Raw genomic sequence first — 21974 nt, forward strand, 5'->3', positions numbered from 1 at the left:
GAACAAGAGAGATCAGGTGAAGCCTTTTTAGTTGGACCTGACCAGTGTTAGGTCTAAGCGTTAAGGTTTCATGGCATGTGTTTGCATTACTGAGATGTGCCAGGGTGCTGGTGGGTCTTGATGCATGTGCCACGTGGTTCTTCCTGTCAATTCTCGTAGAAAGACTTAGCTCCCTACAAGAATAAAGTTGGGGCAGTGGGACTAGTAGCCTTATGACGAACACAGCTTTGAGAGAGTTCCAGATCTTGCAAGAACTAGATTAATACTTGAGATCATGGGTTGTCGTGAAGCCGGTGACCTCTTCTGTGTCACTCACATGCACTCCTAACCGTGATGGCATCCTTCATGCAGTGACAGGCATGGGTACCTCAGCATATGAGGCTGCCCAGTTTTGATCTCCACTGTTTCTAGAACTGTGAGCCAAAACAAACATATTTTCTTTATAACGTACTTACTTATCATCAGTGACAGGAGAAGCTAATCGAATGCGATTAAAGGTAGTCTCGGGGTGGAGGGTGGGGTGTGTCCTAACATGTTAGCGAACAAGAGAAAAACTATTGGGAGAGGCTTTGTCACGTTAGAAACTGTCACCCCTATGAAAAGCATCTATATACCTCTGCCTTCAACATTTTAGCTGCTGAGTCAGCCTGGAAGATCTCTCTTGGGAATCACAAGGGTAGATGTTCCTGATGAGAAAGGCAAACTCACTTAGAGGTTCGCGGATTGCTTTCCTTGTGTGTGTGTGTGTGTGTGTGTGTGTGTGTGTGTGTGTGCCCGCGCGGGGGAGTGGGGGTGGGGGTGGGGGTGCGCATAGAGGCGGCGGCGAGGAAATTGGTCAGCTCCTCCCTTGTGGGGAGACTTGGGAGGCTGTAAGAGCCTTGTATCCAGAAGTGAACGGACATACCAGATCTCTTAAATCCTAGCACCCTGCTTAGAAACGGATCAGGGGGGTAAACCTCACTAGGTTGCGGTTGCAGCTCCCCGCCTTCTCCGGTAGGGGCGCTGGGCACCAGCAGATAGCTTATTCTCTCCCAGCACTGGCTCCAGCGCCCACCTGGATCCGTAGCTTTGCAACTTTTCACCCCTGCATCAACGCGCTGACCCGCGTCTGGAAAAAAATCCACGAATGCCAAGTTCATTTCATTCTTGGTGGGAATTACCCTTGTCTTCTTTGTCCAGCCTAGCCATCTTCTCCGCTCCCAATTTTCATTTTAGCTTTGGTGGGAAAGCAAGTTCAAAAGGCGAGGGCTCCCGGGAATCCCTGGCTTGCATCCTTCAGGCCCAGAACCCCGCTCCTTCGCATCGCAGCACACCTGATCTTTCCCAGGGTGTTCTCAGAGTTCCTACTCTTCTTTCGCATCATCCTCTCCCCTCCCCTCTTCCATTTCCCCTCTTTGTTTGCTCACACCTCCAACCACAATTCCTCTTCCATCGCCAGCTTTCACCTTCTACAAAGAATCTCTTCTAATTCCTAAGGGGAAGGAACAACTTGGAGGCTATGTTCCTCGTTTAGCCTTGGCACTCCCCCCTCCCCCATCCTTTTCCGGTGTTTCCTGGAGGCCACCTGTCCTAAAGGTTGTAAGCCACGTCTCCAGCCAGCCCTCAAGCTTAGCACCCCTCTCTCCACCTCACCAAAGTCTCTGTCTTCCTGAGGTCTGGAAGAGTCCCAGTCGCATCAGGCGCGCATACCCTCCTGCCACGGGGGACAGGGGACCTGATAAATGCTTGCTGCTTTGGGCAGGGGACCTTCCAAATAGTGGCAGACACTTTGAAACAAGTGGCCCTGCTCAAAAGCGCGTCTGGGGGTCAGAAGGGCAAGACCTAGCAGTCCCTGGCAGGAAAACAGGACCTGGATCTACTACTGTCCTCCCACATCTAGTGTAGGGTCCCCAGAATATCAGCCTTTGCTTTGCCCGGCGGCTTTCAGGCTCGCTTTCCAGACCTCCAGGCGGCTTAATCTGATGACGCCCACAGGTGCTGGAGGACCGTGCCTCATGAAGAGGGGTGCTACCCTTGTTCTCCACATTGCCTCTGACCACTCACAGGCTTCTGGATGTGCAAACAGCCTATGCGTGATTCTCGAGCACCCACGGCCGGAGCGCACCTCGCACTCCGCCCCGCCCCGCCCCGCCGCTCTCACTCACACAAGCCAGTGTAAACGCGCACGCAGGGAGCCGCGCGCCCCCGCACACCCAGCAACACCCCCCCCCCCCAGCTCAACCAGGTACCGACCCCCCAGGCGCCCTCCCTCCAGCCCTGGAACACCCTGGTCTCCCTCTCTCCCTCTCTCGCCTGCGCGCACGCACGCGCACGCACGCACTCCCCGCGCCCCCGCACCGGGAGGGGGCGCAGGCCTCCGGGGGCGGGGAGCCCAGAGCAGAGTCGTGGGTCCATCCCGCGCTTGGCTTCAGAGCGGTAGCTCCCGCCTGGCCCTGGTCTCCAGATCGAGAACAGTTGGCAGTGGAGATAATTTACTCCTCCTTCTCCTCCCGGAGACCCTATACTTCCCGCACGCCGTCTCCCGCTCCCAAGAACAGACCGAAGAGTGAATCCCCAAACGCAGCCAGGAGCGGCTTCCCAACTCCGCGCCCGAAGCTGGCTGGCTGGTGGTTGGATTTCCGAAAGACTCCGGATAAGGGTCTGCTGTGAGCCCCCCCCCCCCCTCCTCCAAGATCCAGCTAGCGTTGCCCATTTTAAGAGGATTTCCCTATTCCCTCTGAACACTCCTTTTCACAAATTTTTTAAAAGAGGTCGGTGGAAAAGATTGGGAGGGGGGGCATTTTAACAACAGCATCAAACCGGCCAGAGCATCGAGAGAGCATTTAATAAACTGCCTTTGGGTTTTGGAATCACCCTCTGGACCTGGGAGCAAGCGATCCAGAGGGGAAGAGTGTAAGGGACAGGCGAACCACCTCCTTCCCGGCCGCCCCCTCCTCATTCCCCTGACACACTCGCTAGCTTGCTTGCCGGCGCGCGCATCCCTCCAGCACCCCCCACCCCCCCTCCATCGGACCCGCACCTCGGCGGGCGCCACACACTCGGCAGCCCGAGCCGTGGTAGCCGCAGCGGGATGGAGGCGGCAGGCACTGAGCGCCCCGCAGGCTGGCCCGGGGCACCCCTCGCCCGGACTGGGCTGCTGCTCTTGTCAACATGGGTCCTGGCCGGCGCCGAGATCACTTGGGGCGCGACAGGAGGTCCGGGGCGCCTGGTGTCCCCGGCTTCACGACCACCAGTGTTGCCTCCTCTCTTGCCACGGGCAGCGGAGAACCGGTGGCCTGAGGAGCTGGCATCTGCACGGAGAGCCGCTGCACCGAGACGCCGGTCCAGGCTAGAGCCACTATCCCAGGCGAGCCGCGGGGAGATACGGACTGAAGCTGCGGGAATGTCGCCTGAAGGCGCTAGGTGGGTCCCGGGCATTCCATCTCCTAGCCAGGCGGGCAGTGCGAGGAGGACTCGCCGGGCGCAGCCCCCAAGCCCCCTGGAGCGCGGGGACTCTTGGGCTACTGCTCTCGCAGATGGTGCCAAAGGAAGCCGTCCTCACACCAAGGGTTCGCGAGAGGAGGTGAGGGCGACGCGGACTGGAGGAGCGTCCACTGAGGAGCTCCGGCTGCCCAGCACGTCTTTTGCACTGACCGGGGACTCGGCTCATAACCAAGCCATGGTGCACTGGTCGGGACACAACAGCAGTGTGAGTACCCATCTGGCACAGATCGCTAGTCTCCTGACAGCCGAGGGTAACGGTAATGGGAGGCGGGGGGTGGTGGGGGGGGGGGTGAGGAGAGGGGCGAGGGACAGATAGTTTCTCAGGGTCCAGAAGGAGAATCAGAATCCCCGGACTTTTAGAGAGGGGTTTGTCCTGCCCACTTCACGCCCCCAACAGGTTAGCCGAGTTTTGTTATAAGATGGCGTGTGCATCTGTTTACTGAAGACCCCAGTACTGAGGCTGTCTGGAGGGCTAAGAGGAAAGTGTGTCTTAAAAGCTGTCTGGGTGAGGAATCTGGTCACTCTCTCCCGCATCCAGGTCGGAGAGTGACTTTTTCTTTTCTGGGGAAAGGATGGATGCTTGAATTCGTGAGTGTAAACATGGGCTGATGTGGAGAAATCTCTAGACAAATTCCCGAGACTGGAGGAGCTCCCTTTTAGCCCTGGGGTCATGTGAAGGGAACCAGGGAGCTAGGGAGACTGAGGCCACAGGGACAGCAGAACACTTGTTCATTTTGGGGTCGCTGCTCAGCACATGACGTTCTAGCCAGGCTGGGAGCCGGGCTGCATCATCCAAGCTGGAAGGCTTTCCTAGTGGGGGCAGGCAGGGAAAAAAGTTTAAGGCGTGAAGCGAATTTCCACACCCTTTTCCTACTGCTTATCCTCGTGCTCCTGCTCGCTCTGCACGCACGAGTAGGGGAGCAGAAAACTCACTTTTGCCTCTGTGTCCTGCTTCACAAATGGCTCAGGGACTCTGGGATCAAAGTTGAGACCCTGCCCTTTCTGAGCACATCTCTTCCCCCTTTTCCCTTGCCATCTGGGCCCACAAGATTTTGTTGCATCAAGAGGTGGCACCTTCCTTACGCCAGCTCCAGAGCTTCAGGGCTCAGGAACGGGGTGCCCAGATGAATAGGGTCTAATTTGGGCAGCCGCGGGCAGAGCCTGGTTAACCGGCTCATTTCTCCTCAATACTCCCAGCAAGAACTGGCTCCTCCAAACCCCTTTCCTCCGATGATCGCTGTGCTATTTCACCTGGCCTTGCCAATCGTCCTTTTTTTTTTTCTTTTTCTTTCTGGTGTGACTTTCCAGTTCAGTTGAGAACCAGACTTAGGGCTGAGCAGGGGTTCCATTAAGAGGACTAGGGATTCACAAGCAGCGTTGAGAGCTCATTTATTGGAAAGTGCTGCCTCTTTTGTATCTCCCCTCATGACAGGCCTTTGAAAAAGACTTCCTGGGGAAATGTTTGCCTTATTTTGCCAGAGCGTGGGGGTCACAGGGCTGAGCACTGAATAACAGGGAAGCCAGGGGGCCGCAGAGCTCATCACACAAGCAGTAACCAAGTACAGATTTACTGGTTGTCAGTGATACACAGTGGGGGTGGGGCTGAGTACCAGATGCTGGGTTCTAAGGAGAAGAGTGGAAACACACAGGGCAGCTTGGTGACTAATGGCTTCATCTGCCTATCTCCATCAAGATAGCTCCACCACCCCCAAGGCTTGGATTGGATAACTTTGAGTAAAGATGCACTTTTGCAGGGCTGGGCGACTGAAGACTTACTTTCAAGTCCACAGGAGATGTTTGTGTGTGGACAGAGCAGGGGAGGAATGGGAGGGAAGAAGATATAGAGACAGAGGGGGAGGGACAAGGAGAGGGAGAAGCAGAGCTTGTGAGTTCCGACTTCATTTAAGTTTGATAATTAGGAGTAGTGAGGAAATGTTCTTGGTTTTCTCGTCCTTGAGGAGGGGATAGCTGTACATGTGCGAGGCTTTATTACCAAATTCACTCAGCCGGAAGTGTTCCATCCCTGCTTTAATTTTAAGAGTCACTTAAAAAATCTTGACAAAGACCCCTGGAGATGGGACTTTAGAGAGAAAGCACTTCTCACAAACAGGTAACTGCATGGCCTTCTCTGTCCAGCTTTAGGGTGGTTGATTGGCAAAGGATGCGAGGGATGGTCTGGCTTGTGCCCACTGGAAAATGCCCCTTCAATCAATACAGGGACAAATGTCCTGGGTAGCAGACCAGTTGAGCATGGAGATTTGAGCCATCTATGAACCAGCTAGTTCATAGCCTGGGATGCTCTATAAAGAGGAAGAGCTCTTTGGGAGAGTTGCTGCGAGCAGCTTCAGCAGTGTTTTTCCCTCCTTTGCCAACAGCAAGAAGAGAAGGTGAGAAGATGAGGAGGTCTTTTTTTACATACTGTTTCTATGTGCAGGAAGATGTCATAGGGCCTTAGCAGGGTCTTCTGACCTGGAAAGACAATTCCACCTTTTTTTTAAAAAATGGAAGCTGAAACATTAAGCAGGCTTTCTGACCAGTATTAGCAGTTTGGATTCTTTTCTTTTCTTTTTTTTTTTTTTTTTTGCTTTTTTCCCCCAGGCGCCTGTGGTGAACTTCAGCTCTTGATAATGGATTTCTTTGGTGGTGGGTGGGTGTTAGTCCGCTGAACGCTGAGCTCTACTCTGATAGAGTTTACAATCAGAAATATTTAAGCTGAGCATCCTCAGCCCCACCCTCCTGGCTCAGTGTGAACTTCAGGAGCACAGGGCCAAGAAGAGATCTTTGTATATAAGGACAGGGCTGCTGTGTTCTTGCTGGAGCTGGCCAAGAGCACAGCCAAACAGTCCCCAGGAGTGGGTTCATAGCCGACTCAAATACCCAGGACCTTTGGCCCTGTTCTGATTGCTGGGACAAATGCTTATTTTGGTACTAATAACTAGGGTGGGTTTGCTTGGGGGGAGATGAACGAGGTGCTAGCAGACAAGGCAGAGAGGAGGAGAGGACCATCAAGATGTGGGGCCTGACTCTGATCACACTGATTTGGCTAGGGTAAGGTGGGTAGCCCTGGCCTCAGAGCCTCTGCCCTGGAGACGATTTGCTCCTGTTCTTGCTGTCTTATTAGTTTCCAGCTGACTGGAATAGGTTAGAGAGTGTTTCACAAACACCCCGTGGAACCCAGTCCCCATGGCTTACAGAGAAACAGGAAAACCCATTATTCTCTCCATTTCCTTCAGGTGGGGGAAGAGGCTTCCTTGCTCGCTCAGTGAGTTGGCAAATGGCCCTGCAGGGTGTGAAGATGCGAAGGCACAGCCAGCTCACTCCTACCCCTTCTCTCTTGGATTAACCCCTATTCTGTATCCTCCCCTTAGGTCAGGTACCATTTCTCCTTAGCAGCTCACACATGGGGCCTCTGCAGCCTGCTGCCTCTGTAGTGTGTCTGCCTGGGATGACTTGGCAGCGAGTTTTCAATTAATGTGCCCAACCTGAAGCCTTAGTGAAGAGAGGCGAGGAGATGCTGGGTCACTGCAGGTTCCTGCCAGACCAGGAGCTGATTAGAAGACGTACAATGGGGCTGGGAAGTTTCTACCCTTAGGAAATGCAGCTAGCCTTTTATCTAAAATATTTACTCCTAATGTGCAAAAATAGTGACAGATTTGATCAGATTCATTGTCTTTCACTCACTAGAGCATCTTACTGTGGCTCGCAAACAGATTTTTCCAAGCAGCTTTTGGCTGGATTGCCTAGGCTTCACCGTCCCAGGGTCACAATATCTTAATGCATTTTGCCTTCTCTGAGGTTTAATAAAGAAGCCTGCCGCAGAAACCATTCTTCAGGGGTTTGCCAAAAAAAATCTGTTTTTAATTAATATTACAAGGAAAGGCGTCTCAGTTGAGCCATGGCTGGGAGACACACTGGGACACAACAGCACTAATTGCTCCTGGTCACTGTCCGCCAGGAGTGGGGATGAGGGAGGAGGGGTGAGCCAAGGCTGTTTGTCTGCTCCAAGAGTCCTCTGATGGCTAGGTTATTTATTGGCTCTGATCTGCTTCTCAGATCCTGTGGTGGTTTCCAAGGTGAGCAGAAAAGCAAATGCCTTCATCAGGAGGCCCTATTTAATGATGGCTGAAATACCAGTATTTGGAACTTGCATATTGACTGGCAAAGGAATGAAACTTGAGTGGCGCCTTCTCCAATTGGGTTGAGTTTAAGAGTTGGGGGTTGGCGGATGCAGTGGTAAGAAACCTCGGGAAGCAGTTTTATTTTATTTAACTGGGAGCCGAGATCCACGGACCGGCGTCATCTGACAAGCCACAGAGTCAACACACACAGACACAAGGCCCATCCTTGGAGGCTGGCAGTTCATTCAGGGCTAGGTGCAGGTGGGCAAGTCATCTGAGGCCCGTGGCTGGATCTACCCACCCACCTGAAGACTTCCTGCTTTTGACCTACAGTGAGAAAACTCAAAGCACAATTCATTAGCAGATTTGGGAGACAAGAGAACCTTTAGAAGAAGAGGTTGAAGAATAAGCTGGGCTGGCTCTGAGGAATGAAGGGAGTTTAGCTAACCAAGATTGTGTGTGTGTGTGTGTGTGTGTGTGTGTGTGTCTGTGTTGTTGGCAGAGGGGACTAGATGGAACCTCCTATTCTCAGTAGGCACTGCAGCAAGGACGTTCTGCCTCACTTAGGTACCTAGTGATGGTTGTTGGATCAGTGGGTGAGTGAGTGACACTTCCCACTTTTATGGAGCATAATCTATGGATGAATTTGAACCCATTGTCACAGATATGACTTGACAGACATTGTAAGCAGGAATGGCTTGGCTTTGCGTGTCTCTATTCTAGTGTGAGGACCTCCTGTGTCATGGCATTAAAGGCCTCTCACGTGTGTGTCTTGAATGCCCTGGGTCTACCTCTGCAACTCATGACTTGACTGTCCCATGGTCAACTCCTCTGCAGGGATTGTCCCCTGTCCCAGGCTTCTGGTTGGTTCCGCTCCAAGACCTCCTCCACCTGCGACATGGCCCCTGTTACAGCTCACCCATTCGTGGCTCAGTCCAAGTCACAAACACAGGCCTCTATACAAACTTCCCAGGAAACATTTACTTCCCTTTTCCCAATGACTTACAGAATACACACCGGACCATACATTTGATCATTTGTTAGTATAATCTTATATTTTTCAGTAGTTGGAGGGTGAGGGATGAAATATTAAGCTAAATAAATGCTCTATATCAATTATAGGTTCTGTTCCTATGTTTGCCGCATGACTCAGTAGCATTTTGCTGTGATGAGCTAGATGGTGTCTAAACTGCGAGGAAAGGGGAAATCATTTTTACCCTCAGATGACAAACAGGTTAACACCATCTCTTAATAACACTGAGTGTAAGTGTTCAGCTTGTTATATCACACGGCGATTCCTTTGGATGGGTGCTCATGTTCATGTGTGATTCTCTGTGTGTGTGTGCACACATATAGGTGCCTGTACATGTGTGTACAGGTAGGAAAGTCAGGTGGCAATGTTGAGTGTCTTCCTCAATCACTCTCCACCCTAGTTTTAAGAGATGCTCTTTTACTGAGCCAAGAATCTCATTGATTGGTTAGACTGGCCAGCCAGCTACCTCCTGTCATCTTTCTGTCTCTGCCTCCCCAGTGCAGGGGTTAATAGCAGGTGCTTCCATGCCTAGCTTTTTTTGTGCACGTTAGGTATTGAACTCAGGTTTTGTGCAATGCCATTTCAACAGAACAGTAGTAGGACCTGTGAGCTATCTAGGGACAGCTTCTTGGCTCTGATAACGGTGTCATTTACGGGTTCCCTCTTGCGCAGTGGTGCTGAAATCCAAATCAGAAAATGGTTGGTTACTCCTTCGACACTTGTGCCACTACTGTAGCAGTGGACACGTCTTGCCAGCTTGGTCCTTGTATCAGCTCTCAGAGTTTGTAGCGAGTCAAAGCGATGATTATTTTTCTCTTTTAACAGTGCATGCTCCAGGCTAGTACCAGATTAATGTCTCCATGTTCATAAGCATATTTTATCTTCAGCAGTAGGGGCTTACCGTCAAGTTCTGCAGGGAAATTGACAGCACCAACAGCAGCCTGTAATGTTTAGGGGAGAGAGATTGCGGACTGGTACCTTCAAAGGTGGTGCTGTATGGTAAACATTTTACTGATGAAGATATATTCCTCACCATTTATGTCTACATTTTAGGACAAGATTCAGTGAGATCCTTAGTCCACTTGACAGAGGATAGAAATAAGTAGTCAGTGGTCCGGACTTCTCATGCACTTTAGAGATGAGATATCTACACACACAGGCTGTTCAGCCATCCGCTGAGCATTTGCGGTCCGTTGTGGGTTGTTCTGGCGATTGGGGCTCGCTAGAGATGTGATGGAGAGGCAAAAAACAGAGACTCGACAGCATCTGCCTCAAGGTCCCTTTTGTGTGCTTTGGATGTGAGCTTGCTCTTCTGTAAAGTTAAATATCACAGGACAACAAGACAGATGCTATGGGGGTGATGTGTGGTTAATTGCCAAGCAATTGTTTGGGGCTATGAGCTTTAAGGAAAGAGCAGCACCGAGGGAGATACTATAGGAATCTTATATACCTAAAGCATGTCATGGTTAGAGGTGCTTTTGGGAACTGGCTTCATCAAATTACTCAAGATGAAGCACAAGGCTTCATGTCCTACAGCTGGACTCCAACTGTTCTTTTCTCCCAGAACAAACTCTCCTGTTCCTTCTTGATATTCTGTTTATTCCTGCAGTTTAACAAAGCATTTTCCTTCCAGAAGTGTTCATGTGATTATACTTGGGCAAAGTTAGTACTACCCATTCAATAGGTAGAGTACACTGAGACCTCAAATGGCTGTGTGCAAGACTGGAATAGATTCCTCAATCTTGTATGGCTTTTCACATCACAGTAACCAGAAGCTCACAGAAACAGTTCAAGGGAGGAAAAACCCATTAGGCTTCAGGGTACAGAGGATATATTCAATCGTGGCAGAGAAGGCATGGTGGCAGGAGTGGCTGTGTCAGGCAAGGTGGCAAGGGCAGCTAAGTCCTTATCAGCAAGAGCATGATATATCTGGACACATCATCGGAGTCAAAGAAGGAAGCATAGAAGCTTGCCGCAGGTTAAGACCCTCAGAGATCCACCCCTAGCGAACCTCCTCTGAAAGCCATTTTCCCATCATAAAGTTCCCACGACCTCACATAAGAGTGTCTGTCATTGGCAAGTGCCATTGCATGTAGAGCAAATGTTTAAGCACACAGCCTGCATAGACACTTCACATTCACACTGTAACATTTCCACAGTTACTCTGTCCACCCACTGCAGTGGCTAGAGACGATAAATAATGAGCCCCTTAATGTTGGGTGAGCTGTAGCTTATCAACAATTGCTGATGGGAGCCGTGGTAAATCACCTGGCTATTTGAATTAGTGAGTCAATCAAATATAGTTGCTTGTTTGTTGTGATTGTTTGAGTTTAATTATTTATAGAAATGCTGTTCCTTATAGAACACTAATAAACGTGCCGTAGTAAATGTAGAAAAAGTCCCAGAACTTCAGGGCTTACACATGTAGATTTTTATTACTAGGTCTATGCTAGGAAGCAGGGGAAATGTTTTCTTCTTGGCTGAAATGAGAGGGATTTGCAGTATGGATAGGCCAGGCTTTCAGGGATATTGGTCAATAAAACTTCGTCTCTTTCTAAGTAGGAATATGTGTCTTCACAAATACTGAAGAAAATGTAGCTTAAGGGAAAACACTGGAGTTGAAGCTATACAGGATAATTAGGGATTCCACATGATGTAGAATGTGGGCTTATTTTGAATGGGTAAATTGTATGGCATATGGTTTATCATATGTGTGAACTAATACTTGTGGAGGGATTAAATCCTGAATGTAAACCTCTGCAGGGTTTATTGAGAATGGATAGACAGGGAATGTGAAAAGTAGATTTGAGAGCCAGCTGCTTTGGTTCAATCCTCTCTCTGTTTCTGAATAGCTACGCGGCACTGGAATGTTGTTACCTTGTCTCTGCCTGTACAAAGGGGCACCTTTCCCTTGGTCAGTTGAAAGGATTTTCAATGAGATTATACATGGCAGTGTGCTTAAAAGAAGTATCTGACCCAGATGTACGGAGCACTTGAGACATTTTCCAGTTGGGAAATGCGTTTGCATCTGGAAGAAACTCTTCTCTTGATTTCCATATGGAAACGTTGAAACAGGAAGGAGCTACTTGCCCACAGTTTGCCAAGGAGCTGATGGTAAAGCCGCTGTGAGACTGGGGCATCATTGGCAGGATGCTCATTTCAGTCGCATCCTGTTCTCACACAAGTCTCCACGATGTCTGCTTTGTCTGTCGTGCTGACAGGAACAGCAGAGGAGACCTACAACAGGCTGGCTCCAGTTCCTTGAAACTTAACCTTAGACTTTTTGTTAGACTCAGCGATAAGCCTGATGGTAAAGAATGGAAATAAGTGGAACATTTTCCCCAGGGCTTTTTGTTGTGTGGAGGGTTAAGGGATCCAGGGAAATGGGGGCTGGGGGGGGGCGGAGGGGAACTTCTCCTGGCTTGGGTATTGGTGTTTACACATCACAGGAATCACAAGACATTTCTTGAAGAAATTCAGTCAGGTGTGTAGCTTTGAGAAAGTAAGAGAACACTGGGCTGCCAGAGCTGCTTAGGAGGCAGAGGTCTCAGTGTCACGATGCTACTACCTGCAAGTCTGGGGATGGACCTTCACGCTCCATGTTTTTTCCTATCTCTTAGCTGTGTGTGGTGTGAAAACAGAATATCCACAGATTATCTGCAGCCAGCCTTTTTGTTGTTGTTGTTGTTGTTTTGTTTTGCCCCCACAATGATCACATTGACAAAATGCACTAATTAATTTGTATTAATCTTCACCCAGTCAGGGACTGGCTTGCATTCCTTTTTTGGTCTTCATCTAGGGCACCAAGGATGGAACCTGAGAACTCTATACAGACACTAGAGGGAGTGTTGCCCTGGGAAAGACACAAAAGTAAATAAGATAAAGTAATGAAAAAAAAATGTTGCACTGTGAGTTGTTCCAAAGAGAACAATGTTTCAAAGAGAAGGAGAAGTACTCTGTAAGTGAATTGCATGACAGGTTGTTGGCAGACCCAGAATGCTTAACAGGGCATGTTAATCCTGAGGGTTGATTGTCTAACCTCTTCCTGCAGGAAAGTTGAAGTCAGATGCTTAGACTGTTTCAAATGGTTCTCAACCTGGGGAGAGTGGGGGAAGGGGGTCACAACCCCTTGGGGCTTGCATATTAGTTATTTACAGTTCATAACAGTAGCTAAATGGCAATTATGAAGTAACAATGAAATGATTTCATGGTTGGGTGGGTCACCTCAACTTTAGGAACTGCATTAAAGGGTCGTGATATAAGGAAGTGCGAGCCACTCTGAGAGGATGAACTGAGACTCTCCAAGTAGATTCACCTGAAGATGGTTCTCAACCTGTATCTCCCATCTCTCCAGCATGTTCTCTATAAATGCCTTCTCTTGTGTCTTGCCGGCAGTTAATAGAAGCCTATTGAACTGAGTGGAGTAGGAAACAGAGACTTTATGACTGCCTAGTTGAAAAAGTGATTTCTTGGGTATGCAGAGACGTCTGGCCTGCTCCAGCTACCTCTGGGTCTCGAGTGTGCCTCCCTGAAATAGCTCAGCTGTTAAGTTTTGGTCCTCAAAGGACCTATTTGCCTGATTGGTCCTCCTGAGAGCTCTTGTGTTGGTTTTATGGCTTAGTAGGTGGGTTCTCATCAAGATGGTGAGAATCAGGTTAAATATTATATAGATGCATAGGAAATGAGCCTTTCCCTCCCTCCCTCCCCCTCCCCTCCCTCCCTCCCTTCCTGTTTATCTATCTATCTATCTATCTATCTATCTATCTATCTATCTATCTATCTATCATTTTATCTGTCATCTCTCATCCTAATCACAGTTTTCCCCCTGTCCTCCACTACTCCCAGTTCCTTCTCTCCTACTCCTCTTTCCCCTAGATCTGCTCCTTTCAGGCCTCGTAGGGTTATCTAACAAGTTACAATAAGACCAGGCAAATACCCTCATATCAAGGCCAAACAAGGCAATCCAGTAGGAGGGAAAACAGACTAATGAGCCAGGGTCCAAGAGAAGGTAAATAAGTCAGAGGTAGCCCCTGCTCCCAATCTTTGGACTCCTACAAGAATACCCAGGCACACAACCATAACGTATAGCAGAGGATCTATCACAGAATCCATACAGCCTCCCTGATGGTTGCTTCAGCCTCTGTGGACCCCTATGAACCCTGCTTAGTTGATTCTGTGGGCTGTGTTCTTGTGAGCCTTCTCTTTTTAAGACATCACTTGCTTCAGTGGGAAATGGAGAATGATGACTGAGTGGAACTTCTTTCGTTTTCTTCCAGAATTGGGCTAGAAGGGAAGCTCCAACTGCCATGTTAGGGCGTGATTCTGTGGGGTGGGGAAGGCTTGTCTATTGTTACATGGTTGAAACAAGGAAGCTAGAGATATGGAGAAGCACGTTTTCAGGGTAACAGTAGAAGAGCAGAGGGTCTACAGCAGAGCTCTTCCTCATTTCATGTGCTGGGCTGTCAGTGCTATTCATGTTTACAGGTGAGCTTTTATGCTTTCTCAAAATTCCCCAAATATCAACCCAAATACTCTTCAGTCAACTATCTGGACACCTCATGGCCCAGTTAAGTTGATATATAATTTTTTAATGAGAGATCTTCAAGTGACAGGGCAGGCTAACCGTGAGGTTTGTTTGTCTTACCTCTTCCTGCAGGAAAGTTGATGTCAGATGGTTAAACTGTTTCAAATGCTTCTTAACCCAAGGGTCGCGACCCCTTTGGGGGCTTGCCTATCAGTTATTCACAATTTGTAGCAGTAGCTAAATTACAGTTATGAAGTAGCAATGAAATAATTTCGTGGCTGGGTGGCTCACCTCAACATTGGGAACTGTATTAAAAGGTCGTGGTGTAAGGAAGTGAGCACCACCCTGAAAGGATGAACCGAGACTCTACAAGACAGCAGCCTTGAGTAAGTCTCCATATCTTAGTTTTATTGGCTGCAAAGTTAGGAGCATACTTCACTTGCCAGGTTGTTGGGGGGGGGGTCTTAGAAATGATGCGTACAGTATCTAGCCCAGAAGGCTACATCTTAAGTCAAGAATAGTAGTCTGTAGCCATCAAGATGAGAGATGGGTAAGTTGTGTATCATCTTTGATGTTAGATCTCTTGGCATCCTGCTGGTATCCTGTCCACTTTTGAAAAATTTTAAAAAGTTTATTAGCAAGCTAGCCTGACTTCTAAGTATGAGTAACAGGCTGTTTACCCAACAGGGGCTATGAGGGCCTACCAGCTTTCTCTGGCCACTGGAGTTTTGCTTTTGTCAAATTGGGCATTGCCTGGATTAAATCTATTCCTCAGTCCCTGGCAGACATAAGCAGGAACAGGACTACTGTGGGGCTGTTTTTTGTTTGTTTGTTTGTTTTGTTTTGTTTTTGTTTTTTGTTTTTTTTTTTGTTTTTAACAATCTTCCAGAATCCCCAGTGTGATAAGTCCCAGTTGTTTCCCCTGGCAACTTGCTTGCTTTTTGTCTACCCCCACCCCTATTTTACTCCCTGACTTCCCTATCAGACTTCCCAGAGATTATCTCCCAAATAAACTACTTAAATTACAACCCTTATTTCTGGAGAAATCTTAAGTTACTTTCGGGTCATTCATGTGGCTCTTCTACACAATCAGAACTAATGGTATATTCGGTATGGGGATTTGGTGGCTGAGAAGTCAAAGCTGTGTAGCTGGGAATCTGAAGACCCAGGACAACAGATATTCTACTCTGAGACCAAATACTTAGAAGCAGGACAGACAGTGGTATAAATTCTTGACCAATACCAAGCATGGAGGCAGGAGAAGACCGATGCCCTGGATTACCAGTGAGGAACAGAGGGAAAAATTCCTTTTATTATATTTGGGCCTTTGGGTGGATTTGATGAGACGTGTCTGTGTGAGGAAAGGCCATCTGCATTATTCAGATTATTGATTGATTGATTAAAATTTTAACACTACCCAGGAACATCCTCACAGACACTGATGGAATAATGATCAACCAAACATTTGAGTGCCCCGTGACCCACAAAAAGTTTAGTACATAAAGTTATCTATCATATCAAGTCAGGAACTTTTTTCCTACTTAAAGAATCTTATTTTGGGTTGTTTAGACATCCCTTGCTAGCAAATATAAACCACAGAACCAGGAATGGGTTACTTTTGTTTATTGTTTACCAATGGGGGTCACATAGACTCCAAGAGTTACAGTGTATTGCCAATACTGCTCTAAAATTAGACATTATCACCCTGCTGCTGAAGACACTATATACTTAAGTCATAGAACACAGAGACATCAAGTTGGTATTCAACTGCAAACTTTGTCCTGTTGGTGAGTGTTCATGACATTAGGAGGTACTGAGTGTGCTACTGGAGGAGAAAAGAAGGCTTCAGTTTCATCCACCTATGAACATTGTAAGCTACTGCAATCACTGGCCTGAAAGATAGGTCCAGTGGTACCATAGTGGTACAAAAGTTATGTGAGTAACCAACCACTTTCTGACTGGTTCTAAGGCCTACTCAATAAGATGAAGCCATATACCTGACACTATTAGATGGGCCTGTGGCTAGCTAGATCCTAGGCCCAGAGGAAAATCCAATACAATGACTCAGCTAAATTGAATCAAAACATCTTCCAGTGACCTACTGATATTCATATAGATAAGAACATCTCTCAACCTTGACCAGAGGAGCTTCCTTTTGAAGTAGATGGCAGTTAACAACGAGTCTGAGAACTGCTTGCCATGCAGAGGACAGAAGACTGGAGACTGACTACTCAACCCCAGATTGGACATTTGTATCTCACTCCAAGGCTCAAAGGTCTTTTGGGAAGGGTGGTGGTGGTGGTGGTGATGGTGGTGGTGGTGGTGGTGGTAGAAAGACTGTAAGAGCCAGAGATGGTGATTGACATCAAGAAAACTGTTTTCCAGACATAAAAAGATACAGCCTGCACAAACATTCACAAGCTCCAGCAAGATAAGATTCCAGCATACTGGGCAAGAAGGTGATATGCAAACTTGCCAAAAATTGAGGAGCTTTCAACTGCTGGTGCACTTTTTTCAAGTTACTTTATTGAGTTCTGATATCTGCCATCCTTCCAACTTGACTCCACCCCAATCTCTTACAACCACTCCAACACTAGGTAGGAAAGAAGGTTAGAGGAGAAAGGAAGTGTAGACCTCTTTAGATTACTTCCTGCTGATTTAGGGTATCAGGTTCCTTGGGGGCAAGTCCAATCTCCATCGGCAGACTGTCTCCAACCAGCAATCCAGCAAAAGGGCAAAGCAGCAATCCAGCAATAGCAGAAGCAGCAGCAGGGACCCAATAGCAACAGGGATCACCACCACCACCACCACCACCACCACCACCACCATCATCATCACCAGGGATCCCTCCTCCCCCAGCAGCAGCAACAACAACAACCACAACAACAACATTAATAACAGCATCAGCACCAGCAGGGGCACCAGCAGGGAAAGCAGCAGCTACCACAGGACCTCTGAGGCTCTAGCATTTATATCCTCTGAAGAGTCTCCCGAATTCTTTTGTTTGGCATCTGCCAGAGTGAAGGGACCCTTGCATCCAAATTATCTTAGTTCTATTTCCTGGAGGTTAGGAGTTGCTCCTACTTGGGGTGTGTACTTGGCCTTCACAAGGCCCAACCCTCCTGGTATTTGGACATTTAACTGCTAGTAGGTGACAGTCCACCTAAAATAAGATTCCTTTCTTCTTGGGCTTCGTTATCATTGGAAGGAGCCACTGGGCTCAGAGTGAGCTTTTTCTGACTACGATCACATCACGGAAAGACTTCATGATATGTTGGTGAGACGATTGCTTTGGCATTGGGACTTTCTGGTTTGAGTTCCTTATTCATGTGAACTTCTGTTGCTAAGCCACCTGCTTCTCAGGTCCATGGGACTTGGGCCTCATTTAGGTGCAGGAGCTTAGTTTATCAATAAGAGTTGCGAGTGTTCCTCTTTAAAATGAGCTACATTATCAGCAAGGAGAGGAGCTATGGCTTTCAAATTAGAAAACTCTTCTTTCAAGCATGGAAAGATGGGTCTTACCGAAGCCGTTGTGTTTCTATTTATTCTTTATTAACACATCCAATAATTTGTTTGCTTTAGTGTAATGCTAATCAAGATATTTGACTTGTCTTGAATCTCCCCCTCCAGTCTGTAAAATGAAAAAAAAAATGTTGTATAAACAAGTGTGGTCCCATGCCAGGACAAAGTAAATGTCAATCATTTAGGTATTCATGAAATGGTGGCGGTCCTGTGGGTCCCCTTTCTGACTCAGTTCAGTGAGGACATGCTGTATACTTTGAATGGAACTTGGGTGATATGAACACAGGGGACTGGCTTACCATACTCTTGTTCATTCCTCAGGGAGCTGGAAGTCTCCTACCTGATAGCTCCTCCCTTCTTCTACCCTCTTCAGTACAAGTGAAATACGCAACTCACACACTCTGGTATGAAGACCCACAGATTCACATTCCAAATGTGATGCACACTTTGTTTCTAGTTATGTCTGATATAATAAAATTTCCAGATGGATGATAATTTGATGTTTGTAAAAAAAAAAAAAACTATTTGTTCCACAACTTGACCTGTATTGGTTGCTCTGTGTGTTTCCGTTCAGATAAAGGGTTATTTGGGGAGCATTTAGTTTGTGCCTAGTAACAGAGCAGGTGCAGAACCCCCACATGGTAGATCTTGACAACCCCAAACCTATGGTTACATGTGTGGGGAGAACATATGGGACAGATATATCATGAGGCAATACATAGATTAGTTTGGTAATATTGAAGAAATACAGTGTTATAAGCAAGACTACAGTGAATTAAAAATAAAATGAAATATTAAAAGTAGTGACTTTATTATTTTAACAAGATCTAGTAGTGTGATTGAAAACAATTCCGTCCTTTATAAGTAATCCAGTGACGTTGTACAGGACATGTTCTGACCTTATTTGAGATCCTGCTGTCTGTGTCTGGGGTAGCTGGAATTGTAGGTTTGTAGACCCGGGCAGCGTTGCTCTAACTTTCTTGCAAGGCATTGTGTTCTATCTCATGTTTCTATTTGTTTTCCTTTCCATATAGGTAGAAGACACTTCCACTTTTGCATTAACACATGCTAACTGGCTGTTCTAATTGTACCAACTCCTTTCTGGGCCCATTTTCTTCCATTTATTTTACTCTTGGATCTGGGCTCTGCTTCTGAGACTTCATTCTTCGCTGTGTGCAGAGATGTCCTTGTTCATATTTGTACTGACATCATATTAATCGTTTTCTTTTAGCTCTCAGAAGATCTTGGCTTGGAGGATAAATCATATGGTCACTTGGTATCAGGACATGCATGCAAACCATTTAGATAGTCTGAAATTTTATTTTCCCTTACCTTGGCTTGATGGTTCATCTGGACATAAAACTTTAGGGTAGAGAAACAATGTGCCCTGTATCTGTGAAGAACTTTGGTTGCTTGTATTTTTGTGTCATTTACTAGTTTTGTATCTATTTGTCCCCCTTCCCACACAGGGACCAATGAGGGTGAGAAAAGGAGACACCTGGCATGGAAATCCTGTGATGTTGTTCAGATGAATGGTGTGCACGTCTTTGACAAAACCTGGCGCGTTGACAATTGATTCAGACAAAGTCTGCACTGTGCTATGGAGGGACATCACACAGAACACCATTGATTCTTATTCTCTAAATACACTAGATAAAAAACACACACCCAGGGAAGTAGGCGTGGGTTCTACTTTACAAATCTAAAACCACAGTACTGCTCATCGCTCAGCACACATTTGTGTGGTACTGGAGCTGGCACTGCTGGGTGCTTAGTGCTTTGATGGGGAGGTCTGTGGTGTGCCAACAACTGCATGGAGGACATTGAAGTTGGAGAGCACCGAAGAGATGCAGGGAATGAGCTGGGACATCAAAGGAACAGCAGAAGGGAGCTGAAGGGAGATAGCAGGATGTTCTGGTCACATGGACTCTGTATCAGGGAGCACAGTATCTGAAGGGGTCAGAAAGGTCAGTTTGGTCCTCATTGTACACTTGAAGAATGTTTAGGAGGACGGTGTGGTGGTTTGAAGAGGAATGGCCCCCAGTAGACTCATGTGCTTGAATGCTTGGTCACCAGGGATTGATACTATTAGGAGGTGGCCTTGTTGGAGTAGGTGTAGCTTTGATGGAGGAATGAAGGAGGTGTGTCCCTGGAGGTGGGCTTTGAGGTCTCAATTCCCCTCCTGCTGTCTGCTGATCTGGATGTAGAACTCTCAGCTGCTTCTCCATCACCCAGTCTGCTTGCACTCTGCCATGTTTCCTGCCATGGTGATAAAGGACTAAACCTCTAAAACTGTAAGCCAGCCCCAGTTCAAAGCTTTCCTTTATAAGAGTTGCTATGGTCATGGTGTCTCTTCACAGCAATAGAAATTCCAACTAAGACAAATGGCGTACTTAATTTACGTTAAAAGAATCACTCTGGATACCCTATGAGGTAGAGGAACCAAAGGATGGAGGCTGGGAAAACACACAGTGGGGGTAGCAATAGGGTGGGCAGGAAGAAACCACTGAAGGAATAGTTTTCACATGTAGTTGATCATGGGATTGTAATTCTTTTCCCCTTGCTGTAGCTCTCTTTATCCTGGGCACTTGCAGTGCTGCATTTCTGCAGGTAGGGGTTTCTTTTCTAACTAACTCAGTTATTATTATTCAAAATTAGTGTATGTCTTAAACAGGACTGGGGTTCATAAGAATGTTTTCATACAAGAATGTAATATACTTTGAGAATATACACACTTCTACATCCCAATGCATTCTCCCTTCTCAGTCCTCCTGGCCCTGTGATGTGGGTAGCCACAAGAAGAGGTGGAGTTGTGAAATGGTCATCATGTCCATCCAAAGTGTCATTGTCAAGAGGCATATGCATTTGTATCATCTATCATCTATCTCTGCAGCAGCGTGAGAAAGACATGCCAGGATTATCCCAGCCTCAAGGAGGATGAGAGACAAGCAGAACATGGGCATTGCCAGCCCTGCCCAGCTCAGCTGAGCTCAGCCTGGCTTTGTACAACCCCTGAGCTGAGCCCAACTGCAGTCAGGTTTATGACCATGTGCCTTGCATCTGTGTGAGGTCCTGGTTGTTTATTTGCAGTGTTCTTCCTTCCTTCCTTCCTTCCTTCCTTCCTTCCTTCCTTCCTTCCTTCCTTCCTTCCTTCCTTTCCTCCCTCCCTCCCCTCCTTCCTTTCTCTCTCTTTCTTTTCTTCCCTCCTTCCCTCCCTCCCTCCCTCCCTCCCTCCCTCCCTCCCTCCCTCCCCCTCCCTCTCTCCCTCCCTCCTTCCCTCCCTCCCTCCCTCCCTCCCTCCCTCCCTCCCTCCCTCCCTCCCTTCCTTCTTTTCCTTCCAGGAAAAACTAACTGATGCACAGCAGGCAAAATGTTCAGAAATTTCCCAAAAGGAGGCAGCACAGTTTTGGGAGCCTACACTCCAGCGTGAGGCATGGCTCACTTGCATTTCTGGTTTTAGCTTCTTGACTACACACTCAGAGCTAGCCTCTTATGCCTCACCTTTTCCTTTCTTTCTTTCTTTCTTTCTTTCTTTCTTTCTTTCTTTCTTTCTTTCTTTCTTTCTTTCTTTCTTTCTTTCTTTCTTCCTTCCTTCCTTCCTTCCTTCCTTCCTTCCTTCCTTTCTTTCTTTCTTTCTTTCTTTCTGATTCATAACTTCTCTTTCTGAAGCTAAATGAGGAAGTTCAGATCCACGGTCTAAAAGAATTAATTTTGACCTCTTTCCCTTCTCAGTTATTCCAGAGCAGCCTAATCAGATTCCTGCAGTGCCTTCCAGCAGAGTAGTGCCCAGGCCTCTCAACAGGGGCCTTCAAGGCCTTCCACCACTCTGCATTTTCTTGAAGAGTTCAAGTTAATTTTTGCCCTTAACTGGGTAGATGGAATTAGACTTAAACGTGAGGAGAAATATAGGGTCAGGGGGATTTCCTTGGTTTAGAGTGTATTTAAAACATATTAGTTCTGATAAAATATTTAGCTTTTAAACAACAAATTTAATATGGGGACTTGTGTTTTATTTATTAATGGCAGTTTCAGGAAGATTGGTAGGAGTTGTGCTAAAGTGCACTGTTGTGATTTTACAGAGTATAGTAATTACTGTAATATTTTGTTGAATTATTAATATCTACTGTGCCTGCAGGAACATGATTCTGCAGCTGAATTCATTTCAAGAGTGCCTTTTCCTCTTCTGGCTCTGTTTGGTGTTTCTTTTCCTTTCTTGTGCACTTATAAATTGTTTAGAAAATAGAATTTGGGGCAGAGTTGATTATATTGTATGAAATGCCATTGTTACAACATA

The 21974-nt window shown here is 47.2% G+C and overlaps 1 protein-coding gene across 1 annotated transcript in view; it reads left to right on the forward strand.

The window, feature by feature from the left end:
• Positions 1–2915: 2915 nt before the first annotated feature.
• Positions 2916–21974, forward strand: part of Sorcs3 (sortilin-related VPS10 domain containing receptor 3) — a 599481-nt gene continuing 580422 nt past the window's right edge. The window contains exon 1 of the mRNA NM_025696.3: positions 2916–3688. Coding sequence (NP_079972.1) covers positions 3071–3688 — 618 coding nt within the window. The 5' untranslated portion in view covers positions 2916–3070. The remainder of the gene's footprint in view (positions 3689–21974) is intronic.

Source organism: Mus musculus, chromosome 19, assembly GCF_000001635.26.
Source record: "Mus musculus strain C57BL/6J chromosome 19, GRCm38.p6 C57BL/6J".
Taxonomy (NCBI): Eukaryota; Metazoa; Chordata; class Mammalia; order Rodentia; family Muridae; genus Mus; species Mus musculus.